This window comes from Dasypus novemcinctus, chromosome 10 (assembly GCF_030445035.2).
Source record: "Dasypus novemcinctus isolate mDasNov1 chromosome 10, mDasNov1.1.hap2, whole genome shotgun sequence".
Taxonomy (NCBI): domain Eukaryota; kingdom Metazoa; phylum Chordata; class Mammalia; order Cingulata; family Dasypodidae; genus Dasypus; species Dasypus novemcinctus.
In genome coordinates, this window is record NC_080682.1 from 103,831,376 (window position 1) to 103,847,465 (window position 16,090).

At 61.6% G+C, this 16,090-nt stretch overlaps 2 protein-coding genes and 1 long non-coding RNA gene across 5 annotated transcripts in view; 2 read left to right on the forward strand and 1 right to left on the reverse strand.

Moving 5' to 3' along the window:
• Positions 1-9,516, forward strand: part of P2RY6 (pyrimidinergic receptor P2Y6) — a 36,845-nt gene extending 27,329 nt beyond the window's left edge. For 2 of the 3 annotated variants that reach the window (XM_004480131.4, XM_071218258.1), the window contains exons 2-3: positions 4,508-4,596; positions 5,243-9,516. In XM_004480131.4, coding sequence (XP_004480188.2) covers positions 5,277-6,251 — 975 coding nt within the window. In that variant the 5' untranslated portion in view covers positions 4,508-4,596; positions 5,243-5,276 and the 3' untranslated portion in view covers positions 6,252-9,516. Of the gene's footprint in view, positions 1-148; positions 433-4,507; positions 4,597-5,242 lie in introns of those variants that run through there. The other variant, XM_071218259.1, reaches the window with a different exon arrangement.
• LOC139439882 (uncharacterized) lies at positions 8,521-11,929 on the reverse strand. Its single transcript, XR_011649964.1, has 2 exons — positions 11,351-11,929; positions 8,521-11,252 (listed from the first exon to the last, which is right to left on the reverse strand). It is a non-coding gene; the product is annotated as an uncharacterized lncRNA (long non-coding RNA).
• Positions 11,930-12,739: 810 nt separating this feature from the next.
• ARHGEF17 (Rho guanine nucleotide exchange factor 17) overlaps positions 12,740-16,090 on the forward strand; it is a 62,960-nt gene continuing 59,609 nt past the window's right edge. The window contains exon 1 of the mRNA XM_058305919.2: positions 12,740-15,934. Coding sequence (XP_058161902.1) covers positions 12,755-15,934 — 3,180 coding nt within the window. The 5' untranslated portion in view covers positions 12,740-12,754. The remainder of the gene's footprint in view (positions 15,935-16,090) is intronic.

Sequence of the window (16,090 nt, forward strand, 5' to 3'; positions counted from 1 at the left end):
TGGGGCAGGGTTCCGGGAAGGCGCCCTTGCCCCCGCCTCTTTGCCCCTCGAGGCCCAGTTTCCGACTGGCCTTGGCGCTGGGGGTGACAGGGAGGCCGCAGCCCCCGCGGTGACTATTTCAGTCAGGGACAGCTCAGCCAGGAAACGCAGGAAGCCGCCGGCCCGTCCGCGTCGGAGGCGCTGCAGCCCGGGCCGAGGGCAGGGCAGGGCAGGGGAGGCGCGAGCCTGCTTTCCTGCGCCCCCGGGCGCTGCGCGGAGAAGAGGCTGCCCCCGGCGTCGGGGCCAGGGGCGCGGGGCCGCGCTCAAACGTAGGAGTTCCACAGCGTGGGGAGCCCAGAGGAGGGGGCTCCACCCAGCCGGGGGATCCGAAAAGGAAGAAGCGACGGTGGAGCTGGGACCCGATGGACGGGCAGGGCTTTGACAGACGGTGAGGTGAGCTCCACGGCATCGGGCGTGCAGGGGGCAGCAAAGACGGGGCCAGGAGAGGGCGTCGGGGTGTCGCGCTGGGGATGCCGGGGGCAGTCTCCGTGTGACCAGAGGAGGGGAAGGAATGAGGGGTAGGGTGGAGTTGGGGCTGGGGTGCTTCAGATGAGAGCGGACGACACAGTGGACTTGACAGTCAGGAGAGGGTTTGGGCTCTTCCCCAGAGGGTGGAGGGATTCGGGAAGGACGTAGTACAAGGAGGTGCTCGAGAGCCCGCGCTGGAGGCCGGGTAGAGGCTGGGACCGAGCGGCACCTGAGCTGAGCCAGGGCTTCGGGCACAAGGGTGGATGACAGGCGGGATAGCTGGAGGCACCCAGCCTCGGCTGCTGCCTGGAGGAGGGGCCAGGAACCCGGAGGACAGCTGGTCTTCGTGGGTCCTCAGAGGGCAGGGTAGGTGGGGAGTCGGGAACACCCAGCCAGCCTCGAGGGACGGAGTGCTCCCCGGGGCCCCTCCTCTAGCCCCCTGCCTCTAAGGAGGGACCCAGGGGAGCCCAATCACCGGGGATTGGGAGGGCAGACAACCTAAGTCAGAGGGCTCTCCTGGATGGGGGGCCGGAGGGTGACAGGCCTCCTGGAGGAGGGTCTGGGAGCACAGCACCCTTCTTCCTACTCTCCTTGTCCTCCTCGCCATGACCCTCTGCCCTAGCAGGACAGCCTCCTCTCAGACCCTGTCCACCCCACCGTCCTCCCTCCCTGGGGTGTCCTGGAGCCCCTCCTACCTCTGGAAAGCCTCCTTAGCCACCAGGGCCCTGCCCTGCCCTTCAGCCTCCTCTGAAAGTGCCCTCCATCCTCTGTCTTACAGTCTCCCTCCTCAGACTAGCATGTCCATGTCTATGTCTCTTTGCTTGCTAAAAGCCATTGGGAGTAGTATACCTGAAATGGGTTGGCTTTTACAGTTGGGTTCCTACGGTTACAGCTTACAGTTCTGAGGCCATGAAAGTGTCCAAGTCAAGGCATCGTGTCATTCTCCCCGAGCTGCAGCTATGGGCAGTCAGGCACGTAGCGGGGCCCACCGGCCACATCCGTGCATCTGTTCGCCTCTCCCCTCTCTCCCGGGCCTCGTTGCTTTCAGCTTCTAGCTAAAGTGGCTTCCTCTTAGCTTCTGTATTCTACTGATTCTAGCTTCAGACTCCTGGGGCCTTCTCTCTTTAGCTTCTGGGTTTCTGTGTCTCTGCAGCTTTTTTTTTTAAGATTTCTTTCTTTCCTTCTTGACCTGGGACCTCCCAGGTGGGAGGTGAGTGCCCAGCCGCCTGAGCCACATCCGCTCTGCGCTTGGCTGCGTCGTCTGCTGCTTGCAGCAGCTGCTGGTTTTGGCATCTGCTTGTCGTCTTTAGGAGGCACCAGGAACTGAACCCAGGACCTCCCATGTGGGAGGCGGGCACCCAACTGCTTGAGCCACATCCACTCCCCTCTCTGTAGCTTTTTTCTCTGTCTGTGGCTTTTTATTCCTCAGTTTAGAAAGGACTTCAGGAAGAGAATTAAGACCTACCCTGGGTCATGCAATCTAATGAAAAGCCTTGAAGTGGAGGAATTTAATCAAGAGGTCCCACCTACAGTAGGTTTACATGCACAGGAATGGATTAGCTTTAAGAACAGGATCTTATGTGGCCCACAAAAGCTTCAAACTGTCAGTCTATGATTTCTGTCTATGTCTACATCTGTATCTACATCAGCTGGGCCTTTGCATACAGCCGGCAGTGAGTACTCAATAAATGCTTGGACTGTGAAAATAAGAGATTGAAGGCATGAATGAAAAATGGCCTGAACAAACGAATGAATGGATGCATGAACACACTTTCTCTTTCCTAAACCAGTCTTGGCTTGCTGGCTACCCTGGGGGGGGGGCACCCCACTTTTTCTCTTGCTTCCCGCTTGTGCCTGCCTGTTTTGGCTGGGGACGCAGCGCCCTGAGCACATGGGCTGAAACCCCACAAAGGGGCTTTGATGATGAAGACCAGGCGGTGGGGGCTGTGGGATGCACACTGGAAAATCTAAATATCGTCATTTTGCAGTTGCCATCAAAATCAGATTTTAAGTTGAAAGGGATTAATTGGGGAGGTATGTTTTGCTCTACTATTACTCTTTTTAAACTGTATTTTAAAGAAGTTTTAGATAACAGAAATATTGCATCAAGATATAGGGCATTCCCATATACCTACCCCCTCCCCTCTCATATTTTCCCTATTAATGACATCTTACATTATGTGGTACATTTGTTATAATTGAGGAACAAAAATTGAAGCACTGCTACTAACCATGGTCCGTAGTTTCCAAGATGGTTTACACTTTGCTCCACACAGTTCTATGGGTTTTGCAAAATGTATAATGGTCTGTGTCCATCACTGCAAACTCATGCACAACAGTCTCAGTGCCCTAAAATGCCCTGTGTTCCACCCACTCCTCCCTCCCCCTCCCCTCAGAGCCTCTGGTGACCACTATCTTTATATCAATGTTACAAGTGCTTTTGTTACTGTAATAATAGTAAGTCTACTTTGGCCTCTAATATAAAAGTATATTCACAATAAGAACAACTATCCCTTGCCTTGTGCCTGACACTGATCCTCACAAAAACTCTACAAAGCAGATACCGCATTATGCCACTTCACAGATGGAGAAACTGAAGCACAGAGATTAAGGCTACACAATTCATATGTGGCAGAGCAGGGCCTCTGGGCCAGAGAGTCCACATGTTCGGTCTCCTCTACCACCTTCTGAGTGCATATGCAGGAGTTCCTATTTTTGGGGCCCTCAGTTTATTCACATTGTAAAATAGGGAGAGGGAGAATTGGACTCACTATCTCAAAGGCTTTCCTTTTTTCCTTTTTTTTTAAAGATATATTTTTAAAATTTATTTCTCTCCCCTTCCTCCCATTGTCTGCTCTCTGTCCATTCTCTGTGTGTTCTTCTGCATCCACTTGTATTGTCAGGCAGTACCTGGAAACTGCCTCTTTTTTGTTGCGTCATCTTGCTGCATCAGCTCTCCGTCTGTGCAGCGCCACTCCTGGGCAGGCTGTGCTTTTTTCACAGGGAGTGGCTCTCCTTGCGGGGCACACTCCTTGCGCGTGGGGCAGCCCTATGCAGGAGACACCCTTGTGTGGCACAGCACTCCTTGCGTGCGGCAACACTGCGCATGGGCCAGCTCACCACATGGGTCAGGAGGCCCTGGGGACTGAACCCTGGACCCTCCATATGGTAGATGGATGCTCTATCAATTGAGCCACATCTACTTCCCTCAAAGGCTTTCCTTTGAAATCCCTTGGATTTAGGTTTTAAATTCTCTTTAGAGGGAGCAGAGGTGACTCAAGAGATTGAGCAGCTCTCTACTACAAGGGAAGGCCCAGGTTTGGTGCCCTGTGCTTCCTAAAGAGAGAAAAATGAGCAGACACAGAGAGCATACAATGAATGGACAGAGAGAGCAGGCAGCGAGCACAAACAACAAGAGTGTGTGTGTGGGAGAAATAATTATTAGTCTAAAAAAATAATTCTCTGTAGACAGCAGTAAACATGAGAATGCCAGTTTGCAGGTGAGTATTCAGGATTCGCACTGTCCTGCATCGGGAACCCCTTTAGCCTTTTGTGCTGCTGGCTCCTTCCAAACCCAGCCTGAGCAGACGAGTGGAGGGCAAGGTGTAGGACATGATGGCTAGGCATTTATTGAGCATCTACTGCATGTCAGGCTCATGGCTTGTGTTACCGATGAGGACACAGGCCCAGAGAGGGCAAATGACATGCCCTGAGGCATACAGCAGGATTCGAATCTGAAGCTGGGCTTGTAATCGCCACACACTGTGTCCATGGGCTGCCTCCTCTGAGTCAGGCGATTGGGTCCTGGTTCTGCTTCTGATCACTGAATAAGATTGAACCCTCATTGCCTCTCACTGTGCCACAATTTCCCATTTGTCTTTAGGGAAGTGATCTTCATTCTGGTCAGTAGGGGGCACTGTTGCTTCAGTGGCTCTGCCAGACCTGTCTTGGTAGCCTCAAGTCGAATGGAAAGAGGCTTTAAGGAACTCTCATTTTACAGATAAGAAGACTACAGCTAAAAGAAGGACCATGGCTTTAGAAGGTGGAATCCAAACCAAGGAGGTGGGCGCCGTCCTCAGCCAGCACACGGTGGGTGGACATTCTGTTCAAGTCAGGTGACCAAGAGTCACTAAGGCCCACTCTGCCCTGGACCCTGGGCTGGGGTCCCAGACACAGAGAGGCACCAGACCTGCCACTTCTCCTGAGCGGGTTCTTGGTCTATAGGGGAGAGACAGGTAGGCCCACCATAACCACAATCTCCAAACCCCAGGGTGCCCTGCATGGCACACTGTAGTGATTCTCGTTCTCCTAACAGCCTCGAGACATGGAGGCATCATTCCCCATTTATTTTTCACGTGGGAAAACCGAGGCTCAGAGAAGGTATATCACTCACCCAATGTCACATAGCTAGAGTAGTGGAGTTGGGATTCAAACCCAAGTCCGTCAACCTCCACTAAGAGAGAAGGAGACATTTGACCAAGGTTTTGAAGGATGAACAGGAGTTTGTCAGGAAGTCTGATGGGGAATGGATACTTTAGAAAGGAAGAAAGCAAACGAGATTTCTCCCAGGTTTTAGCTTCCTTGTATACCAGGTTTCCCTCTGCGGGGGTCTGTGTGGATGGTAAGTATCAGAGACAGACCAAGTTGGAGCCCTTGTTGTTCAGTGGAGAGATCAAGGCAGGGACCTCCCGGGTGGCCAGTGAGCCCGGTCACTGACAGATTGTCGCTTCCCCAGTGTCTCCGCATGTAGGAAACCCCGCTGGGCGGCCATGGAGTGGGGCAACGGCACGGGCTCACCGCCCACGGCCTGTGTCTACCGCGAGGACTTCAAGCGGCTGCTGCTGCCGCCCGTGTACTCGGCGGTGCTGGCGGCCGGCCTGCCGCTGAACGCCTGCGTCATCGCCCAGATCTGCACGTCCCGCCGGGCCTTGACCCGCACGGCCGTGTACACCCTGAACCTGGCCCTGGCTGACCTGCTCTACGCCTGCTCCCTGCCCCTGCTCATCTACAACTACGCCCGCGGCGACCACTGGCCCTTCGGGGACCTCGCCTGCCGCCTGGTGCGCTTCCTCTTCTACGCCAACCTGCACGGCAGCATCCTCTTCCTCACCTGCATCAGCTTCCAGCGGTACCTGGGCATCTGCCACCCCCTGGCCCCCTGGCACAAGCGCGGGGGCCGCCGGGCCGCCTGGCTCGTGTGCGGGGCCGTGTGGCTGGCCGTGACGGCCCAGTGCCTGCCCACGGCCGTCTTTGCCGCCACCGGCATCCAACGGAACCGCACGGTCTGCTACGACCTGAGCCCCCCTGCCCTGGCCGCGCGCTACCTGCCCTACGGCATGGCCCTCACCATCATCGGCTTCCTGCTGCCCTTCGCCGCCCTGCTCGTCTGCTACTGCCGCATGGCCCGCCGCCTGTGCCGCCGGGACGGCCCGGTGGGGCCCGTGGCCCGCGAGCGGCGTGGCAAGGCGGCCCGCATGGCGGTGGTGGTGGCGGCTGCCTTCGCCATCAGCTTCCTGCCCTTCCACGTCACCAAGACGGCCTACCTGGCAGTGCGCTCCGCTCCCAGCGTCCCCTGCCCTGTGATGGAGGCCTTCGCGGCCGCCTACAAGGGCACGCGGCCCTTCGCCAGCGCCAACAGCGTGCTGGATCCCATCCTCTTCTACTTCACCCAGAAGAAGTTCCGCCGGCAGTCCCACGAGCTCCTGCAGAAACTCACGGCCAAGTGGCGGCGGCAGGGCCGCTGAGCCCTCGGGTGCGGGGCTGCCGCCGCCTGTCCACCCTCGTGGCTGGGGCCCCGGAGGCGCCACCAGCCACAGACACGCGGAGAGTCAGAGCTCGGCTCAGCCGGTCATGGAGTGAGGCCCCCCGCGGGCCCCCAAGTCTCCCCGGCTATCTGCTGAGCCCTTTCTCTGGGCTGGGCCTCGAGGCACAGAGATGGATGTGCCAAATCGGGGGTGACGCTGTATGTTGTAAAGTCACCCAAGAAGGAGAGGGGAGGTGCAGGCGGGAAGGCCGTGTGTGAGAGCTTGTGGGAGGGGCCGTTGACCTGGGATTTAAGGTACGAGTGTGAACTCTCGGGGAGGGGGAGATGCTGCTGCAATCACTCAGGAAGCCTCTTCCGGTACCTCGGGCTCAGGCTTGGGTGGGCCCTGGGGTCCCCGAAAGCCCAGCCCTCGCCCTGCTCCACACAGGCTTCCAGCCGCTGGGGGCCCAGTCACCGACTCAGGGCACAGGACTGTGAGAGGAGGCAGGGCTGGGGGAGGGGTGCCCCGAGAATGCACCCCCCAGCCTGAAGGGCCAGGAAGACCCCTCCAGAAGGGGCCGTTTGAGCCAGGCGTTGTTGAAGGCGAAAGGGAGCTCAGCAAATAGCAGTGGCTCTAGAGCACTTCAGGGCAGCCTCGGGCGTGTTGTGCTGGGCTCCCCCTTGAAGGGACAGAGGACCGGCTGGGGTGTGGGAAAGCCGAGAGAACAAGAGCCGTCCCACTCGCACCCTCCAGACGGGCCAGAGCGGGGCAGATGCTCGGATGTGGGCGTGCAGAGCGGGTGTCCCTGTGGAAGGCACTGTGTGGTGCTCAAGCCCCAGAGGTGGTCGGGAGCGCAGCCCTAGAGCCTCCGTTGCAGTTAAGCCTGCAGGGTTAGGGGCGGGGTGGGAGCTGGGGTCCGCGGGCCAAATGCCGGGAATAGCCCAGATGATCACCTCTCCTTCACACACGGCTCCCAGGCCCAGCGCTTCCTCCACCAGGCCCCCCACGGGAGGGGGAGCAGCCCCCAGTGCTGCTCCTTTTCAAAAGGAGAAGCCGGCAGCTAGCGGCGCCCCAGGGCCACCCTCGGGGCGCCCAGGAGGCAGGCAGAGGGGCCTGTGCGTTCCACCTGCCCGTCAGGCCCATTGTCTCCCACTGCAGGCTCCCAGAAGGTTTCCTGGAGGCCCCGTCTGGAGGCCCTCACTCGTGTGGAGCATCACAACGCAGCCCTGCGCCAGCGCGCGTGCGCGGAGGCGGCCAGGGGATGACCCCACGCGGGCCCAGGGAGCCCTCTTCTGCTCTGCCCCCAGCGCCGGCCCTTCTGTAGCTCCTCCAGCTGCTCTCCCGCTGCTCCTTTTTCACCTGCCCCCCATCTCACTTCTCCTGTGGTCTGTACTCCCTCCTCTCAGATTTCAGCTTTCCTCGAGTACAACAATCGAACCTACCTGGGGCTTGAACACAAGACAGAACCGGCCTGTGGCAAAGACAGGCTTCCTCCTGTGCGGGGCAAAGGACAGGAAGCGCGGCCTCACGCGGCCTTTTCCTTCCAGCCCTGCCTAAACCGCACGCCTGGGCCACAGGGGCGCTCGGGGAGGGCTCCGGAGGAGTTACGCTCCCTGGCCACGTCCGACTGTGCCTGCAGCGGGCCGAGGAAGTGGGACCATCAGGGGCACCCTCTCTTGGGAATTGATCCAAAGTGCCCTTGCTGCAGAGGCCACCAGTTTGGGCGGAAGATACTTTGAATCTTCCGGCCAGAAGGAGGCAGACGTGTGGGGGCGTCAGAAGCCAGAGGCTGCTGCTTATTCCCCCGTAGGATGCGATGCCGAGCAGCGCAGCTACCACCCGCCTTGCATCCTTGTTTGAGCCTGAGACCAGACTTCCCAGTTGCCTGGGATGGGGGTGGAGGTGGGGGGACAGGGAAGAAGGAGAACAAAAGACAGAGGGTGTCTGCCCACCGCGGGGGCTGGAGGGAAAGGAGTAGAGGCAGGTGGTAGGGAAGAACAGAGAGAGGAAGGTTCCAAGGGCGGCTGGCCCCAGGGAAGGCTCTTCCAGGACAGCAGACCAGTGAGTCCCGCCACGGGATCTGGCCCAGCAGTGGAGGTGGCTGCCTCCTCCTCATCCCCCCACCCCCCAACTCATTTGTCCTAAAAACATCCCCTGTGCCCCTCTGAGATGGCGCTGGGGCCACAGAGGAACTCAGACCTAGACTCCCAGGGAAAGAATCCAGTGTGTGAGGAGACGGGACAGATACTGCAGACATGTCAACAGACAGTTCATTCAACAAACAACATTTATTGAGCACTTACTGTAGGCCAAGTGCTGTGCCCGGCAATGGGTCGCTGCCTTCAGGGCGGAGGAGACGGGCAATCATGAAATGAGCACATCCACCCCTAGGTCATCATGGTCCTATAGTCCGGAGGAGCGCTCAGGAGAGCTGCAAGAGGGGCTCAGTGGTCAGTGGCTGAGGGACCCGCAGACCCCTGGCCAAGCTTAAGGAGCAGAGGTTTCTTAGCTGAGGCCTGAGGACCTCGGAAAGCACTAGATCTGGGCAGAAAGGTCTGTAACTGACTGTGTGACTTCAAGTAAGCCCCTTCACCTCTCTGAGTCTCTGTTTCCTTGCCTGTAAATGAGCCATAATTCTACCTGCCCTTCCTAAGCTGCCAGGGGAATTGAGGATGGAAAAGTTAGGGAAGAATTTGCATAAAGTATAAAAAAATATTCTAAAGAAGGGGCAAAAGTTATGAGCAGGCATTTCACAGCAAAGGGAGCCCAAATGATCAAGAAACATAGAGGCGATATCCATTCCCAGCTCGACACTGCCTCTTACATTGAACGGTCCCTGCCCTGTGCCCAGTACTCCTGCACATGCACCTGGAAATTAGAGAGTGGGTGAATGCATCTGCTCTCCTCACACCTTGGGAAATGACACACAGCCCAAGTGACCTATACTGCCGTGCAACAATATGGATGCATCTTAGCAGTATAACACTGTTTTTAAAAAGCTTCCCCAGTTACATGCGGCAAGGTGTCCGTCTTATAAAATCAAAAACTAACACGAAAAGAAATACTTTGAAGGAATACCCAAGATGCAATAAAACTGTGTCAAAAGGAGAGCAGGGGAATGCTGAACACAGGATATGAGATGATGGTTATCTTGGGTGAGGGCAGGAGAATGTGGACCCTATGACGACATGTAGATCATTGTAAAGGTCCAAGGTTTTTTGTTGTTTTTTTAAAGTGGGCGCAAATTAAATAACTGATGAGAGTGTTCGTGAGCAAAAGATCAGAGTGCACTTGCGGGCTAATTCTATCAGTAAGGGGACAACGCCAGGCCATTTCTAGTTGGCTGTGGAAGGGGTTCACAAGCCAGATTTCTCCTGGAGCTGCCTGCCTCTTGGGGTCACCCCTCATTCCTCATCTCCCTCCCTCTTCAGTACCCGAAGGCCCTCATTCACCACGGCTGCTGCCCTCACAACCTTCCCGTCTTGATTTCCCCAAAGGATGCCACGTCCCTCATCCTGGGGGTTATTGTTCTCATTCCCCTTTGGCAGTTGAGGAGCCTGAGGCCCAAAGGGAAGGGGGGGCTGCTCAGGGTGACCTGGCACATCAGTGGGGGCGGCTGCCTTGAGCTGGGCGCCAGATCCCCGCACTGTGCTCCCCTCTGTCGCCGTCGTCCAGAGTTCCCAGCCCCCTCCCAGAGGAGCCTTCTGAGGCCTGCCCTATTCTTGGAAGGTGACTTTAACTCATCCCGGGTCCTAAGGGGCTGATGGTTGAGGACCAACCCACTCCTCCTTGGGCAGGATGCTGGAAACCTGCGCCCCGAGCCTCCATTCCTCTCCAGCATCAGTTTGCTCATCTGTGATATGGGAATAAGGGCCTTGTCCCAGAATCTGACAGGGTGGAGGAGTTTGGAAAAGCATGAATTTCATAGTAGGGGCCGTCATTAAGGGGGGAGGACAGTGACTTCTGGGATAAGGATCTCTTCCACACACACGGAAATTCCCCTCAAAAGAGTGCAAAGGAAAGACTAGAGGAAACGAGTCTGATTTCAAATGTCAGAGTCAGGGGCCCCTCAGGAAACCTAGAGCCACTCCTCGCCTTTCAGATGAGGTAGCCGAGGCCCATGGCAGTGCGGAGATGAGATTTAATACCCACGGCCACAGCAAGCCACGGGCAGAGGGCACTAGGCCAGCCAAAGGCCTAGTCCTTGCCCCTCAATTTCCCTGTGAAGAGGAAGAGTTGTGCTCCAAGGATCCCTTCAGCGGTGAAAGACTCATGAGAAGATAAAAGGCTTTCTCACTACAGAAATTTCCCACAACCCAAGGGGCTACCCGGCGGGTAAAGAGTGAGCTCTTCAGCCTGGCACAGGTGAGCAGCAAGAAAGGGTTGGCATCCTGCCTCCACCCTCCCCTTCTCCCCCCATTCTGGGCCAGGGGGCCCCAGGACTTCCAGGCTAGTCCAGCCCAGCCACAAGCCCTTTGGCTGGGACAGGGGCTGGGAGCAATGGGGCAGCTGGTTAGACACAGGCTGCTGGCCCAGGCAGGTCCTTTCCTGCCGCCTTGCTGCTAGGGAGGGTTGGGGGGGGGGGCAGGCCGCGGGAGCATGAGCCAGACCCGGCTGTCTTCTGTTCCCAGGACAGATGAACCTAGGCCCAAGGAGGAAGAAGAGGCTGCTGAGAGCTCAAAGGAGAGAGAACCCCCTTCTTCACCAGGCATCCGAGAGAAGGGAAGGCTCCTGGAGCACAGTTTGAAGCCCCTGAGATTTGGATCTGAGTCACAGCAGGAGCTGCAACTTCCAGATGTTGACATTGGTTAAAGTCACTTTTCCTTCACGGTCCATAGAGAAAAAGCAATGATATCTATCTCCAAGGTTGCATCGAAGAGTAAACAAAGCAACTGAAATAATATTACCCACACATGCCAGGCACTCAATAAATTTTCCTTCATTCATTCAGATATAGAGCTGGTCTTGCATTTAAACAGAGCCCAGGAGGATGGATGGGATCTGGCGGAGGCAGAGGGAACGGCGTGAGCAAAGGCCCAGAGGTTGGGAGAGACGGGACCCCCCACTTCCCCCGGTACCCGGAACAATGAGACACCCACCGTCCTGGGGCAGAACCCGACAAGGGCTGCACAGGGCGCAGGAGGCCCCAGGTGGCAGTGGGAATCCAGGGCGATCCCGTAGAAGCTCCCTCGGTGCTTTAGGCCGAAGGAGGCCGGTTCGTTTTGAAAGAGCCCCTGAAGGGATTAGGAAACTGACTGAAAAGAGAAGTCCTCCCAACACTCGGGGGTTTTGGGTAGTGGCGCTGCTTTACCTGCCCAGGGACCCGCGGGTGGCGGAGTCCGGCCGACAGAGGGCGCAGGAGCCGCATGCCGCGGGGTGCGGGGCGGAGCCCCGGGGACCCGGCCGTCCCGGCGGCGGGGGATGGAGAGGGCGGGGCTCGGGCGGGGCCACCTGGACAAAACGTGCTGGCGGGGCGGGGCCACAGGGAGGGGCATCTGCAGCGGCCGGGGGCGGGGGGCGGGGGGATGGGGGACGGTCAGAACTGGACCGGCCGCAGGGCGGTGGGAGGGGGCGTGGCAAGAGCGGGGCGGAATGTGGGGGGCGAGAGGGGCAGGGAAGGGGCGTGGCCACACAGGATTAGCCACGGAGGGGGCGTGACCTAGGCGCGGCCTGGGGGCGGGGCGGGGAGCGGCCGGCCCCCCCCCCCCCCCGGGTGCCCACGGCGCCGAGGCCCGCCCCTTCCCGGCCGGGGAGCGTTTGTGCGCGTACCTGAGTGTGGCTGTGCGCGGGGCTGTGTGTGTCCGAGGTTGCCCTGGTGGTGCTCCCCGGGCAGGAGGTGCTGCTGCACGAAGGCGGCCGCCCCGCCCCGGCCGTGCGACCCCGAGCGCAGAGCTGCTGTGCGTCCGAGGAGCCCCTCGGGGCTCTCCAGGGGCTTGCTCGGAGGGTCGCTGCGGTCGGAAAGTGCTGGCGCGGGCCCGTCCCTCCGTCGGCTCCTCCCAGGTCCCAGCCGCGCGCGCGCTCCGGGAGCCCACCCCTTCTTTTGGGCGCGAGGCCCCGCCCCCCGCCCCCTTTCCCCTGCCACAAAGTTTATTTGCAACAAAAGGGAGTGCGGAGCGAGCAGCCGGAGGGAGGGCGCGGGAGCCGGAGCGGGCGCGCGGGGGGAGGCGGGCGGGCCGCGGGCCGCGCGGGGCCGAGGAGCGCAGCGCTCGGATCCCGCCGGACCTGGGCAGGCCGCGATGCTCCGGGCCGCGCCGGCCGAGGCGGGGGCCGGCCCTGAGGCGGGAGGGGCCGCGCGGGATGGAGCCGCTGCCACCCGCGGCCGCAGAAACTTGAGCCGCGGCGGATAAAGCTGTGCTCGCGTCTCCGCGAGCTGTGCTCGCGCGCTGCGGGTCCGGGGACCCAGGGCTTCCGGCCGCGGCCGCTGCGCTCGCTCGGCGCGGGGGCGCAGGGGGGGCTTGGCCGCGGCCCCCGAGGCCGGCCCCCCCGGAGCGCGCGCCGCCGCCATGGCGGACGGGGCGCCCCGGGCCCCGCTCTACCGCAGCGTCTCGTTCAAGCTGTTGGAGCGCTGGAGCGGCGGGCCCGGGCCGAGGGAGGAGGCCGCGGACTCCCCCGGGCTGCGGCGCCGCGCCTCGTGCCGGCCCGCCGCCGGCGTCCCGGGCCAGCCCTCCCGGCGCGTGTCCAAGCTGGCGTCGGGGGCCCCGGGCGCCTCCGCGCAGCCGCGCGCGCTCCGCAGCCTCTCCCCGTCGGTGCGCCAGCTTTCCCGGCGCTTCGACTCGCCTCGGCTCGACGACGACCCCGCGGGGGCCCGGGACGGCGGCGTCTCCCCGGGGGCCGCGGAAGAAGCGGCCGAGGGCGCCGCGCGCGGGGCCTGGCCCAGCGTCACCGAGATGCGCAAGCTCTTCGGCGGCCCCGGCTCCCGGCGGCTCAGCGTCGACTCGGAGGCCCCAGGAACCAGCAGCCCCGACAGTGCCGCGTGGGAGCCACCGGCCCGGGAGCCCCGGCAGCCTCCGACGCCACCTCCGCGGACGTGCTTCCCGCTGGCCGGCCTGCGCTCGCCGCGGCCGCTGCCGGGGCCGGAGGCCGAGGGGAGGCGGCGGCGGCAGCAGCAGCAGCAGCAGCTCCTGGAGCGGGCGCAGCGTCCGGCGGATGGTTTACATTCTTGGCATAGCTTCTCCCAACCGCAGGCCGGGGCGCGGGCCTCCTGCTCCTCCTCCTCCTCCATCGCCGCCTCCTATCCTGTCAGCCGCAGCCGGGCTGCCAGCTCCAGCGACGACGAAGAGGAGGGCCCGCCGCCGCCCGGGGCGCAGAGTCCAGCCTACCACGGCGGCCACTCCTCGGGCAGTGACGAGGACCAAGACGGTGAGGGCGGCCACCCCTGGGGGGGGAGACAGGGGCCCCGACCTAGGAGCTCCCGCTTGGGCCGGGACTGCCGGCCGGACAGTGATGGGTTAAGTCTGGGCAGCATGAACTCTGCGGGAGGAGCCAGGATCCCCAGCCCCCCAACAACTGCCAGAGCCCCTAGTGAGGAGGAACCCCGGGAGTGGGGTGCTACCTCCCCGCCCAGACTCCCAGGTGCCCAGGAGGGGTTACGGCCCTTGTCAGACTCCGTCGGGGGAGCTTTCCGAGGGGCCAAGGTGAGCTTTCCCGCCTACCTGACCAGCCCCGCCGGCTCCCGTGGCAGCAGCCGTTACTCGAGCACCGAGACCCTCAAGGATGAGGACCTCTGGTCAAGCCGGGGTCCTGGGGGCTGGGGCGTGTACCGCTCCCCAAGCTTGGGAGCCGGAGAAGGACTCCTCCAGCGGCCTCAGCCTCGAACCCGCCCCAAGGGATCTGTGGGTCCCACCAGGGCCCTGAGGGATGGAGGACCGGAGCTGGAAAAGAGCCGGCAGCGCAAGTCCCTGTCCAACCCGGATATTGCTTCAGAGACCCTGACCTTGCTCAGCTTCCTGCGCTCTGACCTCTCAGAGCTGAGGGTCCACAAACCTGGCCGGCATCAGGGGGACCCTGAGAGCGGCCTGCGGGATGGCAGAGACTCCCCGTCGGCAGGTGGCCCCGGGGCGCAGCTCGGGCCCCTGCCTGCCCCAGCCCCGGCCTCACCCAGCACCCGCCCCACCCTCAAGGATCTGACAGCCACCCTGCGGAGGGCAAAGTCGTTCACCTGCTCCGAGAAGCCGGTGGCCCGCCGCCTGCCCCGCGCGGGGGCCCTGAAGCCCAGCTCCTCCGAGCTCCTCCTGGCGGGCCCCGATGCCGAGGAGGATCCACCGCCCCTCGTCGTCCAGGATCAGTACGTGCAGGAGGCCCGTCAGGTGTTTGAGAAGATCCAGCGCATGGGTGCCCAGCAGGACGATGGGAGCGATGTCCCCCCTGGGCGCCCTGACTGGGCAGGGCACGTGCCCCAGGGACAGCGGTCCCAGGAGGAGCTCTCCGGCCCCGAGTCCAGCCTGACCGACGAGGGCATCGGGGCAGACCCGGAGCCTCCTGTCCCGGCCTTCTGTGGCCTGGGTCCCGCAGGGGGGTGGCAGCCTCTGTCCTCACCCCCAGCCCAGACCAACCACCACAACTCCGGGGCTGAGGACAGCCTGGGCAGGTGGGCCATTGTGCCCCCAGACACCCCTCCCACGCCTGGTGCCCTCCGCCGGCGACGCAAAGCCCCGCCGTCGGGCCCTGGTGGGACCGAACTGAGCAATGGGGAGGCAAGCGAGGCCTACCGGTCGCTGAGCGACCCCATTCCGCAGCGCCACCGGCCCGCCACCTCTGAGGAGCAGTCTGGGTTCTCTGTGGACAGTAACCTCTTGGGCTCGCTGAGCCCCAAGACAGGGCTTCCAGCGGCCCCACCTGTGGACGAGGGCCTGACCAGTGGCCACAGCGACTGGTCTGTGGGCAGCGAAGAGAGCAAGGGATACCAGGAGGTCATTCAGAGCATCGTGCAGGGACCTGGCGCCTTGGGGCGCGTGATGGACGACCGGGCTGCCGGCAAAGCCCCCAAGAAGAAATCTCTGAGTGACCCCAGCCGCCGGGGGGAGCTGGCTGGGCCTGGATTCGAGGGCCCGGGAGGGGAGCCCATCCGAGAGGTGGAGCCCCTGCTGCCTCCCTCCAGCAGCGAGCCCATCCTTGCAGAACAGCGCGTGGAGCCGGAGGAGCCCAGCCTTGCCAGGGGCCGGGCACAGTCCGAGAGGGCCCTCCCCGAGGCCCTGCCCCCGTCCTCCGCTGCCCACCGTGACTTCCACCTTGACCCCAAGCTGGCCGACGTTCTGTCCCCGCGGCTCATCCGCCGCGGCTCCAAGAAGCGCCCAGCCCGGAGCAGTCACCAGGAGCTGCGGCAAGAGGAGGCCAGGCAGGACCAGACCGGCCTGTCTCGGGCCCGGCCCTCCTCCAAACACGTCCGCCATGCCAGCGTGCCAGCCACCTTCATGCCCATCGTGGTGCCCGAGCCGCCAACTTCCACCGCCCCCCCTGTGGCAGTGCCGGAGCCCATGGGCTTCCCTGCGCGAGCCCACCCCACGTTGCAGGCGCCGTCGCTCGAGGACGTCACCAAACAGTACATGCTGACCCTCCACTCAGGCGAGGTCCCTGCCCCGGTTCCCGTGGACATGACCTGCTTGGCTCCGGCTGCACCTCCCTCTGCCGAGGCCAAGGCCCCTGGGGCTGCCCCAGCCAGCAAGTGCTACAGCAAGCCACAGGTGGTGAGTCCTTTTTGGGGGCCTGGGGCGGGAGGACTGTCACCTGCAGGAGCTCTCTGAGTGTGCTCATTTAGCCTGGAAGCACCCGGGCAGTTGTAAGAGTGGGGCTCAGGCTTCTGCTGGTGCTAATGGCAAAGGTACGTGTCTGCTCCAAAGTGT